Here is a 24,760-nt window from a genome sequence, read left to right as displayed (position 1 = left end):
TAAAGATGTACGCTTTCAATTTGAAAACATTAAAGTAATTTATTTGCAAATGAAGATCGTTTTATTTTGATGAATTTTTTGTAAATTACAGTCGCTTTGGTTCCAATGCAGCAACAAATAAAAGCACCGGGAACTGAAAATAAATGACGAATTCCAAGCTTAATCTGCTTAATCATAAGATGCTTTATCTTCATCCATAATTTTTGTTTTTATAAAACAGTGAACCACCGAAAAAATTCTTGAATTGTTTAGGTTAAAAGTTTTACTTTTTTGGTAATGTTCCTGATACAATTGTTTGTAACGCCACAATTTCTTATAAATCAGGAATAAATATAAATCAGGAATATTTTTTTTATATGTGGGGTGGTGGAAGTCAAAAAGATTGGGAACCACTATTATAAAACATCTCTTTATGCATTTTAATTGTTTTATTGTTGTTTTTTTATTAAATTATTGATTGATTGAGTGTTAAACCAGCATAAAAGTCATTGATCTGTTAAAAAATGATAAAAGTAATAATCGTTTTTTTGTAATTGTTTTAAATAATGATGTTATAATTTACTGAATTCGATCTTACAGATAATTACGAACGACCCGCAATTGCCATAATGTTGTTTAAGAGAAAATGCCCCTGACTGAAGTAGAGTTTGGCGTTTTCAGACCAAACATTTACTTTGCAATTGGACGCACCAAACTTACCACTAAGTTGTTTATTCTGCCAAGCAAGATTTATGAAAATAAAGAAGAGAAAAGGCTAATAGCTGGATACGTCTAATTTCCAAGTTTCCAGGCTTTATGCGTCCTTATGTTTTTAATACAATTTTCTATTCCATAAACGTCACAGAATTAAGCGCACACGTCATATCAACAATGATTACAATATTAAGGCTATAAGATTTGACGAGTTTGAAAGGCTAAAAAGATGTAACACCTGGATATACAATGTTAGTGTCGTCGGAATTATAAATAAGGTTCACCGTTTGTTTAACACAGGTAATTTACCAAGTTAAATATTCAACCAAATATCAATAAAATTATTTATTACTGATATTATTAAAAACAAATTTTTAAATGAAATTAATTTGCTGTGAGCAAAAATAACTTTTGTTTCCCATTTATCATTTTCATGTTCTTTTTTTAATAAATGCACCTTTAAAGTAACAACAGTTGTATATTCTTCTATTATGGGTGGTTTCTATTATTTCTATTATGGGAATCTCGATAAAGGTTTGTATTTTCTATGTCGCCAAAAAAAGTCGAGTTAGGCATCGCCATTTATTCCCAATATTAACCAATCAAAATTGAAGGTCAAATATTTTAAGGTCACAGGATGCGTCATAGCAGCCACAAACCAGTCCATTATTACACCACAAGCCAGACACATTAACGCAACGGTGGTTAGTTCCAGACGATTTTTATTAGTGCAGTGATTTTGTTTCACGAGACAAATCACCAAAGAAATCCGCGAAATGTTTTGTAAGTTTAGAAACGAACCTTTTCGTATTAGAAATACACATGCAGGTAAGCAAGTGTGAATGGTAGATTTTTTGCACACTCTTCATTAAATTTTAAGGCAATGGCTGGATAATGAAATGCAAAGCAAAAAAGGGAGAGTTGTTCAACAATTTCGTCCCATCTTTACAACTGATGCTTTTATTTAATTATGTGACATTAAGTGAAGATGATACAAGTTCGTATCGAAACGTCTTAATCAAGATGATGTCGATCTACTCGACCTTTTTGGCTTTACAATTCATTATCAAGCTACATTACAGATCGGTGCATAGTTTACCTTATTAAGATCGAATGAAGGTTGAAAATAGTAGTTTTTAAGAAAGTGTACCGCTTCAAAAATAACTGGGATAATGCAAATAGGCTTGAATGTAGTTTGTAGACTATAGCCAGGTTGTGACATAACTTTGTGAGGTAATCTCTAAAAATGTCAAGGCCCTTCCCAAACAAAATTCTTATATCCGCGCCTGGCGTACATATTAACCTGGAATACATTATGTTTTCGAAAAAATTTCATCTATTTTTTTATTTATGACGTCATTTGGTATCGGTTCGGCTCGCGATACGTTTGTCCAAATTATCGGAAATCGGTTTTGAAATAAAATGTCAAGTATCTAACATCCCTACTTGCCATTTCCTAACACAGTTATTTTGGAGAAATTCAAAAAATCACGCGGCACACTTGAGAGTAACTTGAGGCAAACAGTTTCAATTCACTGTGTTATAAGCTGGAATGCATCATATTTCGCTAAAGCAAAAGCTTCGCACAAAAGCTGAGAAAAGCGCGATTAAATTGACATGCCGGGGGCAAATTGAGGGGAGGTCGACGCCATTCCGAGGTTGTAATTTAATAGCGTAAGTTGATAGTTTTGCGTTTCAGGTTTCAGACTGTTCTGTAGTAAAACTTACGATCGTCGTTAGAAAATGTTGGCAAAAATATATGTAAAGGTTACTCTTAATTGGGTGAAATTCTTTAGTTTTCTTTTACAAATGTTAAACACGATTTTCAAAACAAAAAAAATATTTAGTTATTGTAGCATTTTAACGTGTTTAAATTTCAAAAATAAAGCTAAGAAAATTTATAATTAAGTTTACTTTAACCTCGTCAAAGTAATACTGTACATACATACTTTACAAGACAAGCAATATAAAAAGCATCAGTACATTTTAATAAAGAACCAGCTCATGTCAAAAATTCAGCAACCCATTTTAACCAAAACAGATCATATAAAAATAAAACTACTTGTATTTTGGGCAAATTTCAACAGGGTGCTTGCGCAAAGTTCAAAATCATTCTCCCAGCAAAATTGCCAGCCATTAACTTTCGCATTTACACAGTCAAAATCGATACCCCTTCACAACCTCATGTAGGCGTCAGAGCAGGCGCCCTCCATAGAAAACGCGCTCCTTATGTCACGTGATAAGGAATAGGGAACAGACGGTATGACGTAACAAGGCCGTCCTAAATAATGCATGCCCCCCGATTCTGTCCCCTGCCCTAATTCGGCCAAACGATCGATGTAAGAGCTCGTCTGTTATATTCGATCGATTCCTAGCTTCTTCCCATTTAGCACTCCCATGCTTCGCAGTTGCTGCTGCTTTTTATTGTAAATTGGAGACCGCTAAGTCAGTAGATTTGTATTGTTTTTTTAATAGAAGGAGATAGTGAATGAAAGATGCATACAGACGTGTACAACAACTGGATCTATCCCTCATGAAGTTATATGTTATTGAAGGCTTCCGGTTTAAACGTAGAGATGTAGACAGTGTTTTTTTTTGTTTTTTTAAATGTAAACTTGACGGTATCTCAAAATTTTCTACATTATCTCTGGAAATGTTCAGGTTAATTTAACTTCAAAAAGTTCCATGAAGTGTTTGTACCGTAATAAAGTTTAGCAATTTGGTCAACCTCCAACAGGCATAGGATTCCATGGTTTACTGTTTGTAAGCTCGGCTGTGTTCAACATTGCTCTGTAATCAATAAGCCGTGTTTTAGATTAGGAAATGCAAACACAAACTACCTAAGTAGGCTACATTTCGATTGAGTAACCGCCGGGACAAATTGAAATCCGATTATTTGCATTAGCCTTGTTCAAGCGGACATGAGCTCATTACAAACCAGCAGCATTTACACAGGAAAGCACAAGATTAGAGTTGGAAAGCAGTTCAATACAGTTATATACCTATAAGGTTTTACCCTAGAAATAACGCGCAGTTTAGAATTAGAAAAATATTTATAAAAAATAACCGTTTTTGACTTAGAATCAATATCAAAGCCCATACAGAAAAAAGCATTTTACTGTTTCGAATATATCTTTACTCATTTTTAATATAGTGACTTTTATATGAATAAAGAGATATTTAAAACGTTCAAATACTTCCTACTTCTGTATGGGCTTTGATATTTTTTAACGTCTTACTACAATCTTCAGTTATTATTACCTTTACTTAAGACGTTTACAAAATTTTATTTACCTTAGTATTGACTTAGATATTTTTCATTCTAACTACAGCCTCTAACCATTATGCTACAACGTCTTTGGCGCGACTTTTAAATTATTATTTTTTTTTTTTTCTTGTTTTTAGATTTGTTCAGGACTTGGGCTCCTTTTCCGTCTGTTGATAAACTTTAAACTTTGGAAACCAGCTTGCAACGAGGAACTTAAGGAAATAGAAGAGGCCTTTCAAAGAGGAATTCGGGAAAAATAGCAAGTAAGTGTTCCACGAATAGTGAAATAATTATGTTCGCACAACTGTGATTTAGACAGTTTGTGCTGGCTGTAGAGTTGTAATCACTGGACCCGATGTTTTGAGGCAGAAGGATACCAAATGAAGGCATTATTACAATAAAACAACAATAGATTAAATTAAAACGTCCACAGATTTTTGGTTTGTTTTGGTGATAAAAGTTAAGTTGCCTACATGTGTTAACCCACTCTTTTTTTTCAATTTTGCTTTTCAAGCTAGAAATCATTGCGTTTGGAATTCCTATCTTAATCGACACCGTTACTACCACTCAGTATCGGGTGTCGGCCCCGATCCGATATTATCGGATGTTCCTTATTGCTTATTAACGATAGTGGCACGTTTTTTTCAAATTTTGTATAATTTTTTTGAGGGGCAGTGATCTGGTTACGGCAATAAACTGAGATGAGACTATTTATGTAAAGATAACTATAGCTGTTAAAGTTGCACAATAAGGAAGACTTAGAAGGAGTTAAAAAAAGGAAAAAAGAGGCTAATCGAAAATAGGTAATCGATAAAGAATCTTCGTGTTCATTGATCGACTGATTTGGGTTAGTTCCTCTGGGAACACGTGTCCAATAATTTCTCATACTTGCTTCGTCATGTCAGCAGTAACCAGCTACTGACGACAGGAATAGATTTTATTGGCTCGCTTGTAATCACGCGGGGGTAATAAATGTACAGTAGGTCAGTTGTTTATTGCAACAGGGGCCTGTAATGCCTTGTAGCTGAAATCAGCTTCGGCGTATTTGGCAATTTTACCGACTAATTCCCGAGAACTTCGCATGTTGCAAAATAAATTGCCTTCTTTGTGGAAACGTGTTGTGCGTTGTACTTAGCACACGTGCAGTGTGTTTTACGAGACCGAAATTATCTCCCAAATTGCTCGAACGGTCTCACATAAATATTCGTTTGACGTTATTACAGCTGAATTGTTATTTTCATAGTTATATAACACAAATCACTAAACCAAACCTTGAAATAAACCTACTCAATGTAGGTGATAAATTGACTTTTCTGATGCTGTTCTTCAATGGTGTAAAATAAATGCAAATTTGTTCCAAGTATTTGAAATAACTCTTATAAGCGTATTGCGACGCATGATTAAATATGTGACGATTACACTATAATTTAATTCACTTCAAATATAGTATGTGTAATTGTTTTTTTTTGAGATTTTGTTTTGGTAACCCCTAATGATAAGACCAGAGTTCTTTCATCGAAGCAATTATAACCATAATGTTGTTACAAGTGTAGTTAATTTTTGAGACTGTACGAGAAATTTAAGAGAGCCTTTTGCTATCCAAGAAATGTTTCTGTCATTTGTTCTACGTATTTCCTTGTGAGTTATTACACCGACACGGAGTTGCGATTGTGTGGTTTTTACGTTTCCTGTGGGCGTGTCTCTAAATGTGGGCGTGGTTTTGGAGATTGACACACACACACACACACACACACACACACACACACACACACACACACACACACACACAACCAACACACAAACACACACAATCACTTGCACATGCAAACGCACAGCCACCCAAAAACCGCATTTATACAGCGCTGAAAGCTCCAAAAGATTCGATATAAAATGTGTTTTCCCAACCTCCCTTTATGTGGCAAGCAGCGCGATAAACAATGCATGAAACGCGATAAACAATGCATTAGGCGCGACGTGTCATGCAAATATAGGAGCCGTGCCCTTTCCACGAGACCGCAAACTTGAGAGGTTGACATTTATCACACAATGCAGGGATAGGTCGCATATATTCCTCATGTTAACATCCATTGCAATCTACGGGTGGGAGATAAACCTGTAAAACCCACAGAACACGAGATCTTACACAGAAATCCGGCAAACACCGGTAATAACTTGTTTTTGTCTTTAGTTGAAATGCACTTATTAATAGTATTTTTGTTAGGAGTTTCCATTTGTATTACATAACTTGAATGAATTCAATGAAACATATGAACACACATATGTGCGTTAATAACTGTGATCTAGCCCTTCTGAAGCTGCTTTTTGACCAACGATTACTACTTACGTATCATTAGTACACCGAAATAACTTAATGAATGAATAAAAACCTTACATCAAAAAGCTCTTACATTTCCTTTACTAAACAAAATAAGCACTAAAATGATGTTAATTGCCCTGGATATGCGATGTTGCTAAACATAGGCTGTGAGTTATTTGAGTAGATTATGATAAAATCTTTTTTAGAAGTGCAAATTAGGTTAAAAAAGGTCTATTAAAGCCCAATGCGTTTCCAGTGTTTTACTCAAATGAAGGTAAAATTGGTTGTGCATTTTTATCAGACAAAAGAAATTGTAATATTTTTTGCAACTATAACTTTTGTAGAAAGTATTTTGTTAAATTTAATCCACAATATCCAAAAGGTTTTCACAAAAGCAGATTTGCCAACCAAACGAAATCCACAAAACACGCCTTACATAAAATAATCCGAAGAAAAACCGATAAAAACTTGTTTTTAACTTAATGCTTTGTGTAAGCTTTCCCGCTACTTAACAATAGGATTTAAGCAGCTTATTTACGCCACGAGTCCCGTACCAGGAATGCATTAGTATAATGCGATTTCGTGCATGTAATATGCATCCAAACTTGCTCGAACGACGCTCAATGATTCACCGCGCATCGATAGATTGCAATTTTGTCCGCGGGAATTTTTCTCCTAATGTTGGTCTTAGCACATTTCAATCCAGATACGTCACGTATTTGCATTGAAATTGTACGGATGACTGGCAAAAATATTAATATTTCGTTGGCACAACGTGAATATCGAGATAAATTTAACTAACATCAATTCTTTAAATAGAAAGCCCCGAAACACGTGATTATGTTGGAAGTCTTTATTAGAAAATCATCTTCAGTTAAAATGATCACATTTAGTCGCACTTCAGCTGGCATGAGCGCATGCCCGAACATTTGCAGAGAACAGACATTTCTTTTAATATTTTAGCTCTGCTTTTTTTCCACAAATCTTAAAAGGAAACCGGCCTTCCACAGTTGGGCCACATTTACTGGCCAAGTGCTTTTAGCGACAAACAACTGTAATAACTGGTGTGATTTGTTTGTGAGTGGTTAATTTTCACGCGCGATCGTTATTCGGCGGAAAGTGCTGCATACGGCGTGTCATTTTCACCTACTCCGCCCCGGGCGATTTTGGCACGCCCGAATATGTTCAGGTGGCCGAGAGGTCGGATGGGCTGCACATCGGGACACAGCATTTGCAGAAGGGGTTTAAGAGGGGTAACACTTTGTTAAATGGGGAAAACTAAGATATTTAGAGCCCCAATCATTTGGGGTTGATTATAGCGGCTAAAAGCTGTTTTTTTATGAACTTTGTGAATTACAGAACCTTAAAAACACCGCACAGTTCGTTTTTTCAGGTTGGAGAGGTTTTACTTTCAATACAAAAATTTTACTGAATAAAGATTTAATTCAAACGTTTAACACGCAGCATACTTTTGTATTAGATATTCTACAACATCCAGCCATTATCTTAAGATTTGTTAGGAACGTTCACAAAATGCTTACTACTCCTGTTAGGGGTTTGATCTTCATTCTATGTTTAACAACAACCAACCATTATGCTCCAAAGATGTTATCGATTCGCGCAAAAACGCATTTATATAATTTACCAAAACTAACATTTTCTAAAAGACAACAGACGCACGGCACTTATAGGCAAAAGCGATTCTTTTTTTAATTGTGTATTTATGTAGTTGAAATAGACAAAAATACCCACTGAATCCGCCCCTGTGTAAAACCCCCTCCTTTTGGCATTACGGACGCGCCCTGGCATCTTCGGTGGTGTGAAGTTGTAAACAAGAAGCAGGTGTTAACCGCAGCTCAGCACTCAGCAGTTGTGTGAAGTTGGATGTTCCGCCCACTAACAACCACCTTATCCTTTCACAAATTGCTGGGGCCAAGGTTAAGGTCAAGTGGGCCACCACGTTTGCACTTGGCCGGATAAATTGGCCGATTTAAAAAGAACCGGCCATCTTTCGACTGATTTGGTGCCTTGGGCCCGTTTTTGTGGCCAGGATCTAAATTTTTAGTTTAGACTTTTTGCTTTTGTTCAGTTTGACTTAATTTTCTTCCTTTGCCAATGAAGGGATCCGATTCAATTTTTTGGGATTTAACACAAGATTATTCACCACGGAAGCTCCATTAAAACTAAACAAGTCGTTATCATTATTGCGCACCGAGCACATTTGTCCGAGGGAGACGTTTCTTTTTGTTTTTTCTCGTTTTGCGGCAAACCCGTCAAACACTAAACGAGCTTTTTACCATTTTAATATTTTCGCCTATATATAGAAACATAAATACAAATAACAATACATAGCACTATCGAACCGGTCACAATCCAATCACGGTCGTCTGGATTTCAAGCGCCAGCTAAATATGTTAATACGCATCGCGTGCGCTTCTTGCTACCCTTCTAAAAGTGTTGTTTCGTGATCAATATTCGGTGATTAGGCGAACGGGCGGCTTGAATAAGATTTATTTTTCCACTCACAGCGATATCCTTGATGAGTTGCTAAATGCAGATTTACTTTTGTAAACCAAATATGCATTTAAAACCTACTTTTAAACAGTATTTAAATGCATGGAGAAATTAATTAATTTAAGTTAAAGCGCAAATTTAAAATAATTACCAAAAAATACTTAACTTTTGTAATTTTGTAAGAATGACTCGATTAAAAACAACTTGACTTTAAATTGATTTTAGGCAAATTGCTTTATTTTGACTAAATATTTTAGAAAATGACTTCGTTTAAAATTGAGTTTTTAGAAAATAAAAAAAAAATAAATTAGTTTAGACGAAAGTTGTTTAATTGAAATTATTTTAGTTTTTTATAAGTTTTTTTAAATTGATTTTATTCTTAATGTCCAAACCTTTTTTTTCGCAGGAACATCAACTTGACCCTTGACCTCACGATGGACCCACGTTATGACGTCACCTAAACCGAACCGCCCAAAGTTCGCCGGTGGCGTCATCAGTTTCGGTGACGTCATGGACGCCGCGGATGAATACGAAAACGAAGCAGAGCAGAAAAAGTGGGTTTCGTAAACAAAATGGAAAAACAAGTGACATTTCTCTTGGGCGTTAAACACAAATTACATTGGATTGTGCCAAAACATAAAACACTTTACTAAAAGGAAAATTCAATGTCGTTTGTTTTTAAAGTGTTTCTTAACCTATAAGTCGCATTTTTTTTTCGTTTAAACTTTAAAGTGTTAAAAGTATTACATTAATTAAACAACCATGTTGTCGGATGCTACGTTATAAGTAACTTTTTATTTATTCAATTTTGCCACAAAACACAGAAGTCAATTAAACGTATAACAAAAAAAAAAAAAAAAAAAAAAAAAAAATCCGATGCCTATGTTCGAATATTGCGATGTAATTAGGGTTTTCTAAGAATGTTGGTGTAATATGAAATAAATATCTTTTACATTAGGAACAACACGCGGAAACTAGATTCAAAATAAAAACTTTGTTGTTTTATATTATTTTACTGTAATAAATATTAGATTGTTTGACACTTTAAGGTAGTTTTATATTTAAAGTACAGTTTTGCTATTTACTAAAGTTTAAGGGGAAATACAGTTTGTTAGAAAAACAATTTGAGCGAAACAACAGGAATTTTCTTACTTTCATGACCAATATTTAGTTCAACTACCTCAGGTTGCATCAGATGGACACAAACTTATTGGTCGCGATAATATTTGTTTTACTGCGATGCAATTATCTTAAAATGCGAACTTTTCTTGAATTGCGCCGGATTTTTCGCCTGTTTAAACGAGAGTTATGTGAAAGAGATCTGATCTACTTTGAATTCTTTCACGAAAGGATTTGTCGTCTTTGCTTGTCACGAATTCGGGAATTCCAAGTCGCGAGCTAAACCGCGATTTGTGCGATAATCGATTCAGTGACGTCATAAAGGTCTTATTTCAAGTGAAGGAAAGTTTAAAGTCAATTGTGCTTTTTAAAATCACCTTCATTAAGCCAAAGTTTTAGTTCAAGTAAAAAATAATCCCATTTAAAAGCAAAAAGTAATCGCTTTGCCGTGATTTATTGTAATTTATGACAACTTTAAACCAATGCCCGTATATAAGATATACCTTGGTCCGAATGAAGCTTTTAATTTAATTTAAAGTTTTAATTTTATACTTTTTCCGTTGAGTTTTGTTTATTTTTAATTTTTTCTTTTAAAATTTAAAATTTAAAAAAATATCTTAAAACGCAAACTCCCTCGTACGACATCTAGTGTTTCTGTTGAATAATTAATGACGTGTATTATCGCGTCACGACACGTCATCGCCATTGTTACAGAACAAAGCTTCTGCGCGAGAACAAAGCAGCACACGGTGACGTCACAACGGAGAGCCCGAAGCGAGGGCGGAGAACCAATCAGCGATCGAAGAATGTGGGCGTGTCCCCTAAACGAAGGGGGTTTCCCCAACAACGCCACGCCCCTGCTAACTACGTCACACGCGGAAGTAAATCTTCCCACGATGCAAAGGTGAAGTTTTGTGACGTAATGTTATTACGTCAAAGTTGCTTGATTTAATAAAACTTTCTCCTTATTATAACTAGCGCCCGGTAATATCGGATCGGAGCCGATACCAAATAAATAATTTTTATTGTAATTTGTGATTTATGTCTTCAAAAAAAAGTTTTTTATTATTTTTATAACAACTTTTAGCAAATATTGACTACATAAACTGGCTTGGTATTGCTTGAAACTCACCTGGTATTTTGACAACAACTTGTCGTAAATAGTGCCGCGTTGTTGAAGGATAATGCAGTTCGTTTACGCATGATAGTATGTAGTATTGTAAAAGTCAAGTCTTTTGACCACAGTGTTTTAAGTGGCCTCGAGTCAAGTCTTTAACTTAAGTCATTATCCATTGCAACAAGAAAAAGATAAGTATATTCACAAAGTGCTTATTTATCACGCCGGGAATCCCCTAACAAGAGAGTTTACAGTACGCGAAGCTGGTGAAGATTCCTGGAAGTTTGAGTTGTTGAAAAGACACGATCGTGGCTGAAATGTCTGCACGAAAGTTCGCTGGAAGTTTAAATGATCGTGGAATGCCAGGACAATCAACAGGGCGACTTTATGGCCATGTTAAGGCTTATTTTATGGCGACTTTAGGGGTTTATGGCGATTAAAAAGGTTTATGGCCGATTTTTCTCGATCACAAAACGGTGACAAAGTATATTTTAAGCCCACGAATCTAATTAAAGATTTTAAACTTTTATATCGGGGGAATTTTGTGCAAGGATGAAAGTTTAACGATCCACGAGCGAATACGCTTAAAAAACCTTGGGCTACTTAAGTTTAGAATACACAGCAGCTATTCCGTATAAGTATTATGTAAAGTAACTTTATAGTTCGCGCTTCTTATTATGCTGACCAGTTCGGGTGATAAGCACAAAGTTTAAAAAAAAAAACAATAATCGCGCTTTTTGGTTAATTTTAAGCAACATTTTACATTGTTCAATCACAAACTCGTCGCGTTACCAAAGCTGGAATTCGAACCCTGTACGTGGAACTACTGGTTCAAGACTTAATAACGTCGCTAGTTGAAAATTAATAACGAGATACTCGAAACGTTCAAAATGCCACTTACTCCAGCATGGGCTCTGGTATTCTGATATTCTTATTTAGTTACCTTATTTAATCTTTATGTTTCCACTTAGGGATTTACTATATTTTTATTATATTGTTGCTTATTTTAGGATTTATGCCTGTTCCAAAACTGCCAGTTTTTTTTTTATCTCAATAGTAAGATACCAAAATAATGCACGGTAAAAAAATATAACAAATTTATTCAAATACAGAATACTGCGATTGGGCCAAAAATATTATCATTTGTTCTGAGTAAAAAATAATCAAATAAAATTAAAAAAAATAACTTCTAAATGGGAATTAGATTTTAAGCAGAACTGACGATGCCGTTTTTAACTACTAAGGTGTAACTCAATAAGGTTGTTTCATAACTTTTCAAACTTTGTGTTTTTTTCTAATCTATCGGAGTACCCCATGACCTTTGACCTTTTGACCCCCAGCAAGGTGTCCCCAAGGTGACCTTGACCCCTAACCTTCACGTGCTCCAGCCTCACTCCCATCGACGTCACTACCCACATCACCTGCTCGACCATTTCTCGTCCAATCAGCTGCTCACACGTCACGACCAACAACGTCATCACGGCAAGACATGGGGGGAAATCACCCCGGTCACAACCACGTGTGATTATAAGGTAGGCTGCTGTGACGTCAACGCGTAGATTGTGACGTCACTAAAAAGAACAAAAAAATTTGACCTCATTGGATAAAGGTGACATTTTGAAAATAATGTTCACTTCATTTTGGACAATGTTTTAAAAAATAGTGACGTCACAAGGAAAACAATGATCTGTCAACAAATAATTGTGAAGTCAACGAATAATGATTAAAACATTAAAAAAACACAAAAGTTTTTTTTAATTATATCGAGTTTTTAGTTTCACGCGTATTTTGAACAAATTACAAATTATTCGAGAATTTATTTTTGTGGAAAAATACAGGCGGGATTAAAAAATACATAATTTTCACCAGTGATTGTTAGGGAAATGTTTTCTCGCGCCAGCCGATCGCAATAATTGAGTAAATTTCCATAAAAATCCGATGAAGTAATTATTATCTGTTATTAATGTCCGTCATCTAGGCCTTTCAACGTATTCTCATTAAGTTCTTGCGCCAAAGTTGAAAGTTGCGGCAGTTTTCAGAAAAAGCGTGATAGTTTCACAAGGTTCATGAACGGGGTTTTGCCGTTTCTTCGAAAACCGAACATTTTGCGCGAACGTTTAAAGAAAAAGCACGTCCAATCAATCTTAACGCTTCAAAGCTGAGTTTTTATTTCGTTGTGCGATTTTTACTTATCTTGTGAAAAACTTTAAAATTTTCCACTAAAGCGTATTTCGTAGGAACTTATGACTCAGCAAGGTTTGGCCTCAAGTGTTATTTCGATGTGGCGGTATTTTCATTAACCCATACAACTTTTAAGTAATTTTTCCCTTTAATTTGGCCTAAAATGTCTTGATTTGACTTAAAATAATAAATATATATAATTTTGTTTCCCTATTTTATGCACATTACCAGTTTAATTGGTATACGTTTATTTTCTGGGGTTTGCTCTACAGAAGCATACTACGAATAACAAAATGAGTTTTCCAAATTGAACCGACTAATACAAATCACTTAAAATGTGATAAACTTTCCAATCATTTAAAATGAAATAACTTAATCCACAATTGAAACGTAACTGTAATCCTTTATAAACTGCGGCTTTTAACAAAACATGCTTAAAAGTTGACAGCAGTCTTCCTTTTATCTGCGCGCAAATCACGATTTTCAAAAAAATTCCAGGACAGTAACTTTCTTACCGGGGAAGTCCCGCAACCGATCATGGTGAAGCAAGTTCTGGAACCTTCTTTGTCGAGCGGGGACGGGAGCGAAGGGGGTTTCCCCCGGGGCCAACAGCACCCCCAAGTGACTAGGGCTGGGTGGAGAAAAACCCCACAGCCGTTCCGGGATAAAAAGTCTGGTGGAGAGAAGAGGTGAGTGGATGCGAGGAGATGTTTTTTTATCTTTGTACTTATTGCGAGCAGTTTCTATTTTTTTATTTTTTTATTCATTTATTTTTTGTTGGTATAAAGCGAAATGTATATGTTATACTGACGTTGGCCTTCACTGCTTACCGCAGTCTGCATCCTTTCTGGTAAACCCGGTGGGTTTTTGTGCTTTTGGTTTACGAGAGTTTTTTAGTTTCTATTTACAGCTGATGGCATTTACTTCCACGCTTTACCGTGCTGAGCGAAATACCGCGGGTATTCAATGCTTGGTCTCACGCAGGTTGTAAACACATTAAGTTAAGGTTGAAGGAAATCGCAAAACACAACGGAATATTGTGATTTAATTGCTTGCAATTCGATAGCTTGGGCGATTTATTTGTGTCACGCGATATTGTCTGGCAAATACGTGCAATAATGTTGTAAGGAAACTCTATTTTAGGCGAAATGACTTTTTGTCTGATACACAACAATCGGAAAAACGTGATTGGTGCAATTTTTTCATCGAATTAAATTCTGTTTTTATGTAGCTTTAACAATAAAATGTGTTTTTTATGGTATTTTCTGTGATTTAACGGACAATTAAGCCAAACAGGTCGAGTTTACATTGTGGTGTCTATTTCAACGTGATTGGTGCATTTTTGTTGCAACACCGAATTAATTTGATTTTTAGCTTTTAGTGTAGCTTCAACATTTGAACTCATCTTCGTATTTATGTTGACTTGAAACCAGAATAGTTTACATTGAAGAACATTTTAATAAATACAAGCAAGACCTAGTATAACGTCGATAATTTACATATTTTTGTTTAATTTTATGCAATTTGCTTCCATATCCGACGAGTTAGAAGAATAAATATGGAAATACAGCAGGAAAAGAAAATGTGTGACAAAAATACAACCAGTTACCTTAGCAACAAATAACTTCCTATTGATTCACTAAAATAATGGTTTAGTCTGAAAACGTTGTTGTGTTTTTCATGTGATAAATATTGGCGGCTTCAGACGCTGACAACAAACCTCAAATAAAATAATTTTTTTATAAAATCTTTCGTTCGTCTCAGAGTTCTGGAAAGATTCAAGTTCGATTGTGACGAAGACAAACCGAACAATGAGAAGCAACAAACCCGGAAGTTGGTTTCGTTCCGTGAGCATCCCGACTCCACATCTTCCCTCAGGAGCGGATTCACTCCTCGGAGCAAACTCCAAAGAGCAAGGAGCTCCTCCCACTCTCACTCCGGGAGGAGTCACCGCTCCTCGCAAACCGAACTTTCCGGGTTCGAACCCCGGCCTCGCCAGAACGTTTCATCACAGACCGATCACAGCAAAGCTCCCACCCTCGACGAGATATTCCGCTTACGGTGCGATGACGTCACTCCCGATGCGTCACAGACCACTACGTCATACGTGACGTCAGTGTCGGAGGATGATTACGTTGACGATATATCGTTGGATGGGAGCGAGGGATGTGATGGAAGATTCGAAGATCTCTCACCTAACTCCTACTTCAGGCGCCACCTAACGGACAGAAGCAAACATATCCACAACCGCTTGCGGCGCATCAGAGACCACATCACTGTGCAGCACAAGGTGTGATACTTACAGCTGTTTATGACATACATGTCACTTTTGGTTCTGTTTTATAAACTATTGCTGTGATTCGATAATTACGGAATCACTACTGGAGTCAGAAGGAGCAGAAATACAAACTATTTGCATTTTTACTCTAATTTGTAATTTCTTGTGTTTAATTGGTTTGTTTTTGACTCTTTACTACAGCCAAGCGGTTATAAATATTTTTAATTTTATGCCACTGGAAGCGCCTTAAAGTGCGCGACTGAATCCAAAAACAGCAGAAAAACACATTTGCTTTGAATCCTTTAAAGTTTTTTTAGTTTTTTAAACAGTAGTTTGTGTTTTAATTGTTCGCTTATTTTGTGAATCGCTAAATGATGGTAATTTAAACAGATAAATAATAGTTAAATACCAATCGCACTGTCACATTCATAAATTCTGTATAAACAAGACTTGCTGTGAATCTGTATCGCCTCCAAGCGGCAAATAATATCTTTATTTCTTGCCACTAGGGTCGCCTCGACGTGTCTAACGCGACGCTGACCTTGCTGAACGACCTTGAGCAGGTGGTTTTCGAGGCTTACGAGCTTTATGACGACTTCGATCCTGATCAGAAGATGGAGGCGGAGAAGATGCAGGAACTGAGGAGGGAGCTGCAATCCACCAGGAGAACTTGCCGCATCCTAGAGTATCAACTCATGAGGTAGGCGAATATTGTTTTTTTATTTTTTAAAGCTTTCTATAAAGACTACTCACCCCTAAATGTTTAGCATATGAGATTTGGAAAGCAGTTTTTTCACGGTTTTGTGGAAAATAGGCTTTATCATTTAGTTTTTAATAGTGTTGTAAACAGGTCTTTTTTTAGTAGATTAAGTCCGTTTAGGTGGGGTAATTTTCAAAAATTTCAATAAAAATTTTCGTTTTTGTATTTAAAGCCTGTTATAATGATATAATTTCAAACCACGTATTTGCACTTTAAAGTAAATATTAAACTTATAATAGACGCTAAAGTACTCATGAGGTTTGGAAATCAGTTTGTTAAATGGTTTTGAAGAAGTTTTTGTACATATAGGTTTTAGCAATTAGTGTAAGTGTTTAAGTTTTTTTTGTTTTTTTTTTCTAAACAAGTTTTTTTGAAATGTCTTACGTCAATGTCAATTCCAAGCCGCGTCATTGTCTTTTAACATAAATTTTAAACTTGAATTCCCAACTTCGATGCAAAACCTTTGTTAAACTGTATGATGTTACGCCAGATTTGAGCGGCGGTGTTAACCCCTGACGCTTATTACCAGGTCCGAGGCGGTGTCCAGCGATGCGGAACGGGTTGGCGAATTGGAAGAAGAGACGAAACTTTGTCGTCACGTGGCCGTCTCGCTTCACTGGGAACTACAGAGCGTGGACGAAAAGTTACAGAAGGTTGGTTGACATTGGAGCAGATTATAAAAAGGGTAAAGGACATTTAAAAAAAATAAAAAAAATTAGCACTTTCCATTTTCTTTTTCGCAAAATCACCCTTGAATTTAAGCCAAGTCGAAAAATATAAACATTTCAGTAATTTTTTGCGCTTTAAAAATCTTATCTAATTACGGTTGAACTATACTTAGCAAAGTGTGATTTATTTTAAGTTTTGTTGTTTTTGTGGGTTTTTGTTATTTTCTTGTGTATTTAGATCGAAGCCCAAAACAACGATCTTCGACAAAGATTGGCAACAGCTGAGATTGAGAAAACAGTTTACGAGAAGGAAGCTCTGGGATTGGGAAACATGGTTCGTGTGGAGTTTGAGCATTATTCTATTCAATATTTCGCGATGTATATAGACTGAATTTAACTTCAAAAAAATTTCTACTTAAAAGTCCAAAATTTAAATCTACTATTTTTAAGTAACAGAACTTTTTCATTAAACTAGGTAGATATATTTATATACAAATTTGCCTTTGCATCAAATCTTATAAAATAATCTAAAAATTATTTAAATAAAACTATAAATCGTTTCTCATGAAATTCAAGGCTTTGTAAAAAAAAAGTTTGATTAAATTATCGTATTCAAAGAAATCTCTTTTTTATACAAAAACCGGAGTTTTATTCCATGTGATTAATCAAAACGATTTGAACTTTTTGACAAACTTTAATTCCTTTTGTGACACCACAAGTCTCCATTTGTGAATGTGTTTTCTGTTCATCCTAATGTTTTTGGAGTATTCATTACACATATTTGCCATTTCCTTGATAAAGCGAGATACTAAATCTACCAACATGCATCAACTAATATCAGATCATAAACACACGGGTCACGTGACCTGATTCTGTCAGTAACGACTCCACTTGGTCAGGTCGACCAGATGAGTCTCCACGCCTCGTCGGTTCCGCCACAGGAGGCGCCGGTGAGGCGGCAAACGGTTCCGGAGCTTCAGCGTCAGATCAAGTTCCTCGATGAAGAATGCAAGGCGATCCTCTCAAGACTTGTAGAAGTTGAGAAGCAAAGGGTAAGGGTTTTGTAGCATAATGGCTGGAGGTTATAGTTAAAAATATGAATTTTAAAGCTTATTTAGCATTTTGAATGTTTCGAATAAGCCTTAAAATAGTGGTTGGAGGTTGTAGTTAGACGTGGTAAAAATATCAAAGCCCATACAGAAGTAGGTAGCATTTTTATGAACGTTTTGAATAAATCTTAATATAATAGTTGGAGGTTGCAGGTTGTAGCATCCATTGGAAGTCATAATCTTTCATTTTCAGGACTCCCTGGAGGACCTTACCGAGAGCTACCGGAGGACCCACGGGGAGCTTCTTCCCTCCTCTAGATCGCTTGAGAACGAAGAGTGGAGGACCAAGGATCTTAAGATCAGGATCCGGATGGCGGAGGATCAAGCTGGAGTCCTGGGGAGGAGAGTGATGCTCCTGGAGCTGGAGAACGGGAACCTCGTCAAACAAATGGAGGATATGGTGGGAACTCCTGTTTCTTAATTTCAAGTGTCAATAAATTTAAGTAAAACAAAGTTGATTTTATTTTTGTAGTTGATTTGTTTTTCTCTTCTTTATTTATTTATTTTTTTTTTAGTTAGTTTGTTGAGAAACAAAGCAAACTTGTATATCCACGGATATAATAAAAAGAAACTCGTGTGCTCCCAGACAGAAAAATTACAGAAAAATTAGCCTTTTTTGTGAAAGAAAAAAATAGTCTTTTTCTATTCCCGTCTATAGTCGCGCATTTCAAGCGAACGCCGTCGCAAACTTGTTACTTTTTTGGGGGGGAGGGTTTTTGACGTATGACGCAGTTTGAGGCCGAGATTATTTTCTTAAATATTACGCAAGTCTAAACAATTGCTATTACAAGCTAAAGTTTTGTTGGTAATTCTGGTTCGATAAATGTCGCGGGTTTTCACCATTACAGAAACATCATCTTTATTAAGACGTTTTAATACGAACTTGAATCATATTCAATTAATGTCACTGAGAAGTAAATCAAAGCATCACTTATAAAAAGAAGACGTAATTGAATCGTCTTTATTAAGATGACGTCGATCTACTCGACCTTTGCGGCTCACTTTATTATCAAGCTACATTACAGATCCGTTCATAGTGTACCAAGTGTTGTTTACAGGATAAAGATACGAACTTGTCTCACTCTCAGTTGATGTACATCGAAACGTTTTAATCCAGATGATGCCGAATGACTCGACCTTTTTTGCTTTGCAATTTATTATAAAATTGATTTGTTTGTCAGGAAAATATGGCGGCAGAGAACTCTCGCAGGGCGACCACTAGTGACGTACAATTCCTTGAAGACGAGGTGGAAGCATTACGTACAGCGCTGCAGGAGGCAGAGGACCAGAACGTCAACATCGCAGGTAGGCCATAAGTAAAAGGCTTCGCTGTTAATGAGAAAGCTGCAGCGATTTTATTGATAAACTGATTATAGTAATAACAGTTCATGTAATATGATATTTACGATTGTAACTAACCGTTATTCAGTTGCAACTCTTTCTTTTATTTGTTAAAGTCAGCCAAAACATTAAATAAACATGTCAGCCTTAAAATTCTTTTTATAACCCAGAGATGAAATCATGGTTGGTCGGTTGAACGCTAAAACTACTTACTTTGACGCTTGATTATTTGGCTACTTTTCACATACAAGGTAACACCAAGTTTTCACACAAGATATTACAAAACATTTCGCAAAGTTTGTTGGTAAGCTTTAAACTTGGTCATTACTCGTCCCTATTGCATTTTTAGATCAACTTGAAAACCTGAAAGCTGCCGCCATTTCTCGCGAAAAGACTTTGTTGGCCGAGGTAAAATACTCTAACCAAGTTTGTAATTACATTAGAACGTAAACGACGACAGCTTTGCGATAATTAGTGTTTTCATTGGAAGGAAATAGTGAGAAAATCCGACTATGAAAAATATATTTACTTAGTAATGTTGAACTCACGTTTTTGGAATCCTAATGAATAATTACCGCGTTTTCCCATGGTAGCAAGTTCAAATCCCACCCAGCACCCGTTTGTGACTGGCTGCTGATTTTAGAGTTTTCATTTTATTCGAAATAGAAACCTTATATTACATGTTAAGCATAGATACACTAAGTTTATTGAAGTTTTTAGCGCTCTGTTAAAATTTTACTATGAAGTGAATTACACTGGCTCAAATGCATAATCTTACAACATGTTTGGTGAAATATTTCAGAGACGAATAAATTTGTATAAACATTATAAAAGTTCATTTAAATACGCGTTCCTGTATAGCGTATTTGTTTCAATAAAATAACTAATTTATATAATATACTTCTTTAGAGATGTGTTATTTTAACTTATTCTAACTTACTTGTTTTTCAACATAGAAACATATAGATTTAATTTCAAAGATAGTTCGAAAATAAATATTAAGAGCCTCCTTTGGCAGGAAAGTTAAAACATTTCCCCGGTGTTTGTATTGCGTATTCGTATTTCTATTAAAAACAACTTTTGCGCATGCGTAGAGACCCGTCGTCAAGGAGCAGGTAGCAACCGGCGTTCAGACACTAGGTGGCGTGCGGACCCCCAACGAGATGACGTCACTCTCCCAAGTGACCTGGAGCCTGCACCAAGATCCGATGAGCGGAGTGAATAGGTCCGACAGTGAAATGACTATTTCGGCGATCAACTGCAGTGACCTGGATAAATTGTCGACAAAGGTTTTATGAAGTGGCTATTTGACCGGATTGCTCTTTTACACTCGCACCCATACGTGATTAATTGTTGATTTAGGTTAGAGTTGGAGTTAGCGTTTGGTTTGGGTGGTGGTAGTATTAGATTGAAGAAAAATTGTGGCTATATGTTCGTAAAATATCAGGTTCCTAAATCGGAATATAAAATCAAGTCTATGGAACTTTAGCGAGAAACTGTAACAGCACCTGACGTCACGTTCTACGTCACAGGTGGCGACGCACTACCGGACCGCGATGGACGCCGAAACACAAACGGCCGAGACAATGATGGTCAGTGACGTCATACAGAGGATGCTCGAGACGCCGGAAGTTAACAAACCACAAGGTGGCGTAATGCGATATTGCGTGTTTAAAATCATAAGACAAAAAATATCTACAAGTGTAAAACTTAACCATAAAATATTGTGTTAAGTTGTGATTTTGAATAGTGAAGAGCAAGGGTCCCGGTATGGCCGAGGTTGTGAGTTCGAACCTCACCACAGCCTAGTTGTTTTTCTAGCCTGTCTTGTTTGCATAATTGATTGACAGATTCGGTTAGTCTGTTGAGGAATTGAACGAACAAAAGAAGAAACGACTGTAACAATAAAACTAGAAGAATAACAGCAAAACTGAAACAACAATAAAAACAAAAAATAAAAAAGGCGAGTATTAAACAACAACAACAACAGCAAAATAATAACAATGAAGCTAAAAATATGAAAAACAACAACACCGAAAACAGCAGTAAAATTGACGATAATAATAATAAAGTATAGCTTTAACAGCAAAAACACAGCAACAATAAAAACGGCACAACAATAAAACAAACAACAACAACAGCAACAACAAATAAGAAGATTTGGATTGTTTCCAGGGATGTCTTCGGAACTTGTTCGTCTCCTTGCTCGCTCCCGGGATGCAGATGTGGGGTCAGTGGTGGATCAACTCCACAACCTTGCTCTTGCTACAAGGAGCCTACTCAGTGGATCAGAGAGGAGACAGGAAGAAGAAGAAGAGGAAGTAGATGAGGTGGAGGAGGAACAATTGGAGCAGGAGGAATTACCGGAAACTGCTCTTTACAGGTTCGTGGTGGACGATTTGGGATTCAATTTTAAGCGCAATTTTTTAAAGTAAGTAAGTTATGTTTATTTTCCGTTCGCGGTGAAATTAAAATACACAAAGTATAAGAAGAAACAAATTGATGCGCGATACGGCCGAAGCTGCGATGGGTCCAATAGACCTTCCAGTCAGCTGCACGTAAAAAAGCACTGTGTGGGAATGAATAAAAATAATTCCACGTGCTTTAAAAGTTGCACAAGGGTTTGAAATAATCTATTTGCAGACGCATCGGTTGAAACACCATAATTTGGTGTATCCCCTTTGAATATTGAAAACCTTCTATTAAGTCGCCATAGACTTCAATTAGGATTTACAGCTATAACGTCGGTATACAGAAAAAAACTCCGCTTGTATGGATAGATCAGGGTTGAAGTGTACGGAAACGTCAGTCGCAAGAAAAATAACTTCGTTTGAAAAGTTGACGTTATTTCATAAGACACAATTTTTTTGTTACAACGGCATAAAATGCTACATTTGGCTGCTTTGTCATTTAGTGTTGTCCGGCCATTAATTGAGTGTTTGTTTTAAGGAGGGTAGGATAATTGAAAAATATTGTTTTTTTGCGGTACTAAAATTTAAACATCACTGAACTAAAAAACTTAGAAGATTTCAAAAAATACACTTTGTGGTAGGGCTACCATATTTTCAGCACCCGACAGAACGAAAGAAGAATTGTTACGTTTGAGTTTGATGATGTTTTACATTTCCTTGGAAATTACATTATTTTTTTAGAAATAAATACAACGTCTTGCTTAAAAGTCTTGTTGAAAGTATAAGCAACTAACTCGAAATGCGAAAAAATAGGACATTTGGACATTTTTGGGCGTCCTCCGAGGACCATTCAGTTTTTTTGAGAAAAGAGGACAAATCCTGCTAAAAGAGGACATATGGTAGGCCTACATTGTGATTATTTTGATACCACTTGTTGTTGAGTATATAGAAGGGCGTATCTTTAAGGTATCCAAAACCATTGGCAGCAGTTCCTGCTTGTCGATCACTTTTCCGCTGAACACAGCTTTTTAAACATGAGTTTTATTGTTTTTTTGACTAATTACGCCATGATTGCAGGGTGGAACTAGTGGAGCGATTTAAAGAGGGTGGAACTTCGATGATGCGTGACGTCACATCGACGCTGGATCGTGACGTATCACGTGCTGATGATGACGTCATGAATGACGGTCAAGTTGAGGAGGAAACAGATTGGAGCAAACCTTTGATAGAAATCAACCTGAGTGTGAGTTGCTTGTACTTAGCAGCATTACAGGATGAAACTGGTTTGCTAGGTTGCCTGTCTGTGTTTAGACACTAACAACTAAATCAACTTACAGGAATAGCGTAAGGTCCAGAGTCTAGTATACTAGGTTATTCTAGTTTTATATTACAACGGAATGCATTCTGGTTCTAATCTGATTTGGATTTTACCAAAAATACTTTGTCCAGCGGCTTTCTTAGTGTCTCAGTCGAAAGAATTTAAATTAAAACTTTTTGATAGGAACGATTTCCTGGAAAGCACATGCTCTACAAAAAACTACCAATATTAGCAGGAACAATTTATATCCTAATTGTGAGAAAAAAAAAACAATTGGAACTGATTTAGAATTACTTAAATCTGATTTGAAAAACTCAAAAGCTCTAATTTGACTCCTATCTAATTTCAAAAGCTGAAATAAATCGAATTGACCAAGGCTGCTAGGTAACTGTTAGCAACGGAACTTGCCCGATACCTGTTTTTTATGACTTCCTGTATAGCATTGTTATGCTGGTTAGACACTATTCTCTTTATGACGTAATATTACCTTGTTATCACGTCACACGATAACGTACAATAACGACTCCATTGATCTGTAAAAAGTTTAAAAAATAAGCTTCTTTTCTTCGCAGACTTCTCAACGACTGGTGCTGCTTTTTCTGATCTACGTCATCGTGACATCACTACCGATGACGTCACTTTTCAAGCTGGTGTTTCTTTCCGTCTTATTTTTCGGGTTTTGATTTTTTACGAGAAACAAAAAAAATTTGGCCTGGTCGTCGCTTTAAAGATCACCTTAACAATGGATTCGAATTCAACAATCACTTTAACAATTGCTGACAATGAATTTAACAATGGACTTTGAATACATCATTTATCAATGGCTTCAATGATCATATCGCTTATTACCGAACAATTGCTTAACAATGAGATTTGAATGTACACAATAAAAATACAGATAATACGTGTTTACTACAGGGTGCCGCGTACAGTGTGCGTAATTTAAGCCAGGTTACTGATGCGTGACGACAAAAGTGCAGAGAAAAGAAGTTTGAACACTTAAATTATTTTCCCATAACACCCATGTATCCAGGTGAATCCCCTAACTAAACCCCAGTTGAAAACAAGGAGGTTTAACCCCTAAAGTGCAACACCGCGTCGCTACTAGAACACCGAACATACAGATTTGGAAGCAGAAGCAATCAGAATGAATAGTAGGATTGTAAGGAATTATTTAAATGACTCAAGCCAGTAGCTATCACTCGAGTCCATTAGAATTCCGACTTTGGTGTTTTTTGTGCGAAATGTTGCTTGGGATAAAACTATAGTCGTAATAGTTTGAACAAAAAGCATAAATGACAATGATTTTCTGTTGTTTTCAAATTACGTAACTGGGACTTAATAAACACCATTTACCAAAGTTAGTTTCAACTCAAAATACTTTCAGCTATGAGCAGATGGTTTCAAACGTAGTTTGTGCTATCGGTGTAAAAACCAACTGGTAAAAATGACAAAATATCAACGAAACAATTGCGGTCTACTGCAGGTAGCACAAAATTACGAGGTTATGAGAATAATAAATGAAAAAAGTTCAGTAAGGAAGACAGTTCGAAGTCAATAAATAAAGTAAAAGTTTAACAACGCTTCCACAATAAGCAAATAACAAAAAACAACTATTTAAATAAGAAAAAAACGGTACATCCGCAAAGTACGTTGACAAATGCTG

General features: G+C 36.1%; 1 protein-coding gene across 1 annotated transcript; it reads left to right on the top strand.

Annotated features, from left to right (window-relative positions):
- The first annotated feature begins 4,096 nt into the window (after positions 1-4,096).
- On the top strand, positions 4,097-23,996 carry LOC146134758 (uncharacterized). The gene is made up of 18 exons (XM_083395454.1): positions 4,097-4,224; positions 9,199-9,346; positions 10,626-10,815; positions 12,369-12,560; positions 13,708-13,898; positions 14,974-15,499; positions 15,997-16,187; positions 16,777-16,900; positions 17,154-17,249; positions 17,815-17,967; positions 18,218-18,424; positions 19,206-19,329; positions 19,715-19,773; positions 20,460-20,654; positions 20,898-21,012; positions 21,541-21,748; positions 22,854-23,019; positions 23,667-23,996. Exons 2-18 carry the CDS (start codon positions 9,240-9,242, stop codon positions 23,775-23,777), a joined length of 2,955 nt encoding a protein of 984 aa, XP_083251580.1. The 5' UTR covers positions 4,097-4,224; positions 9,199-9,239; the 3' UTR covers positions 23,778-23,996.
- Positions 23,997-24,760: the final 764 nt, after the last annotated feature.

Source organism: Ascidiella aspersa, chromosome 8 (genome assembly GCF_963924565.1).
Source record: "Ascidiella aspersa chromosome 8, kaAscAspe10.2, whole genome shotgun sequence".
In the NCBI taxonomy this organism is placed as follows: Eukaryota; Metazoa; Chordata; class Ascidiacea; order Phlebobranchia; family Ascidiidae; genus Ascidiella; species Ascidiella aspersa.
This window is presented reverse-complemented; position numbering and strand designations above follow the sequence as displayed.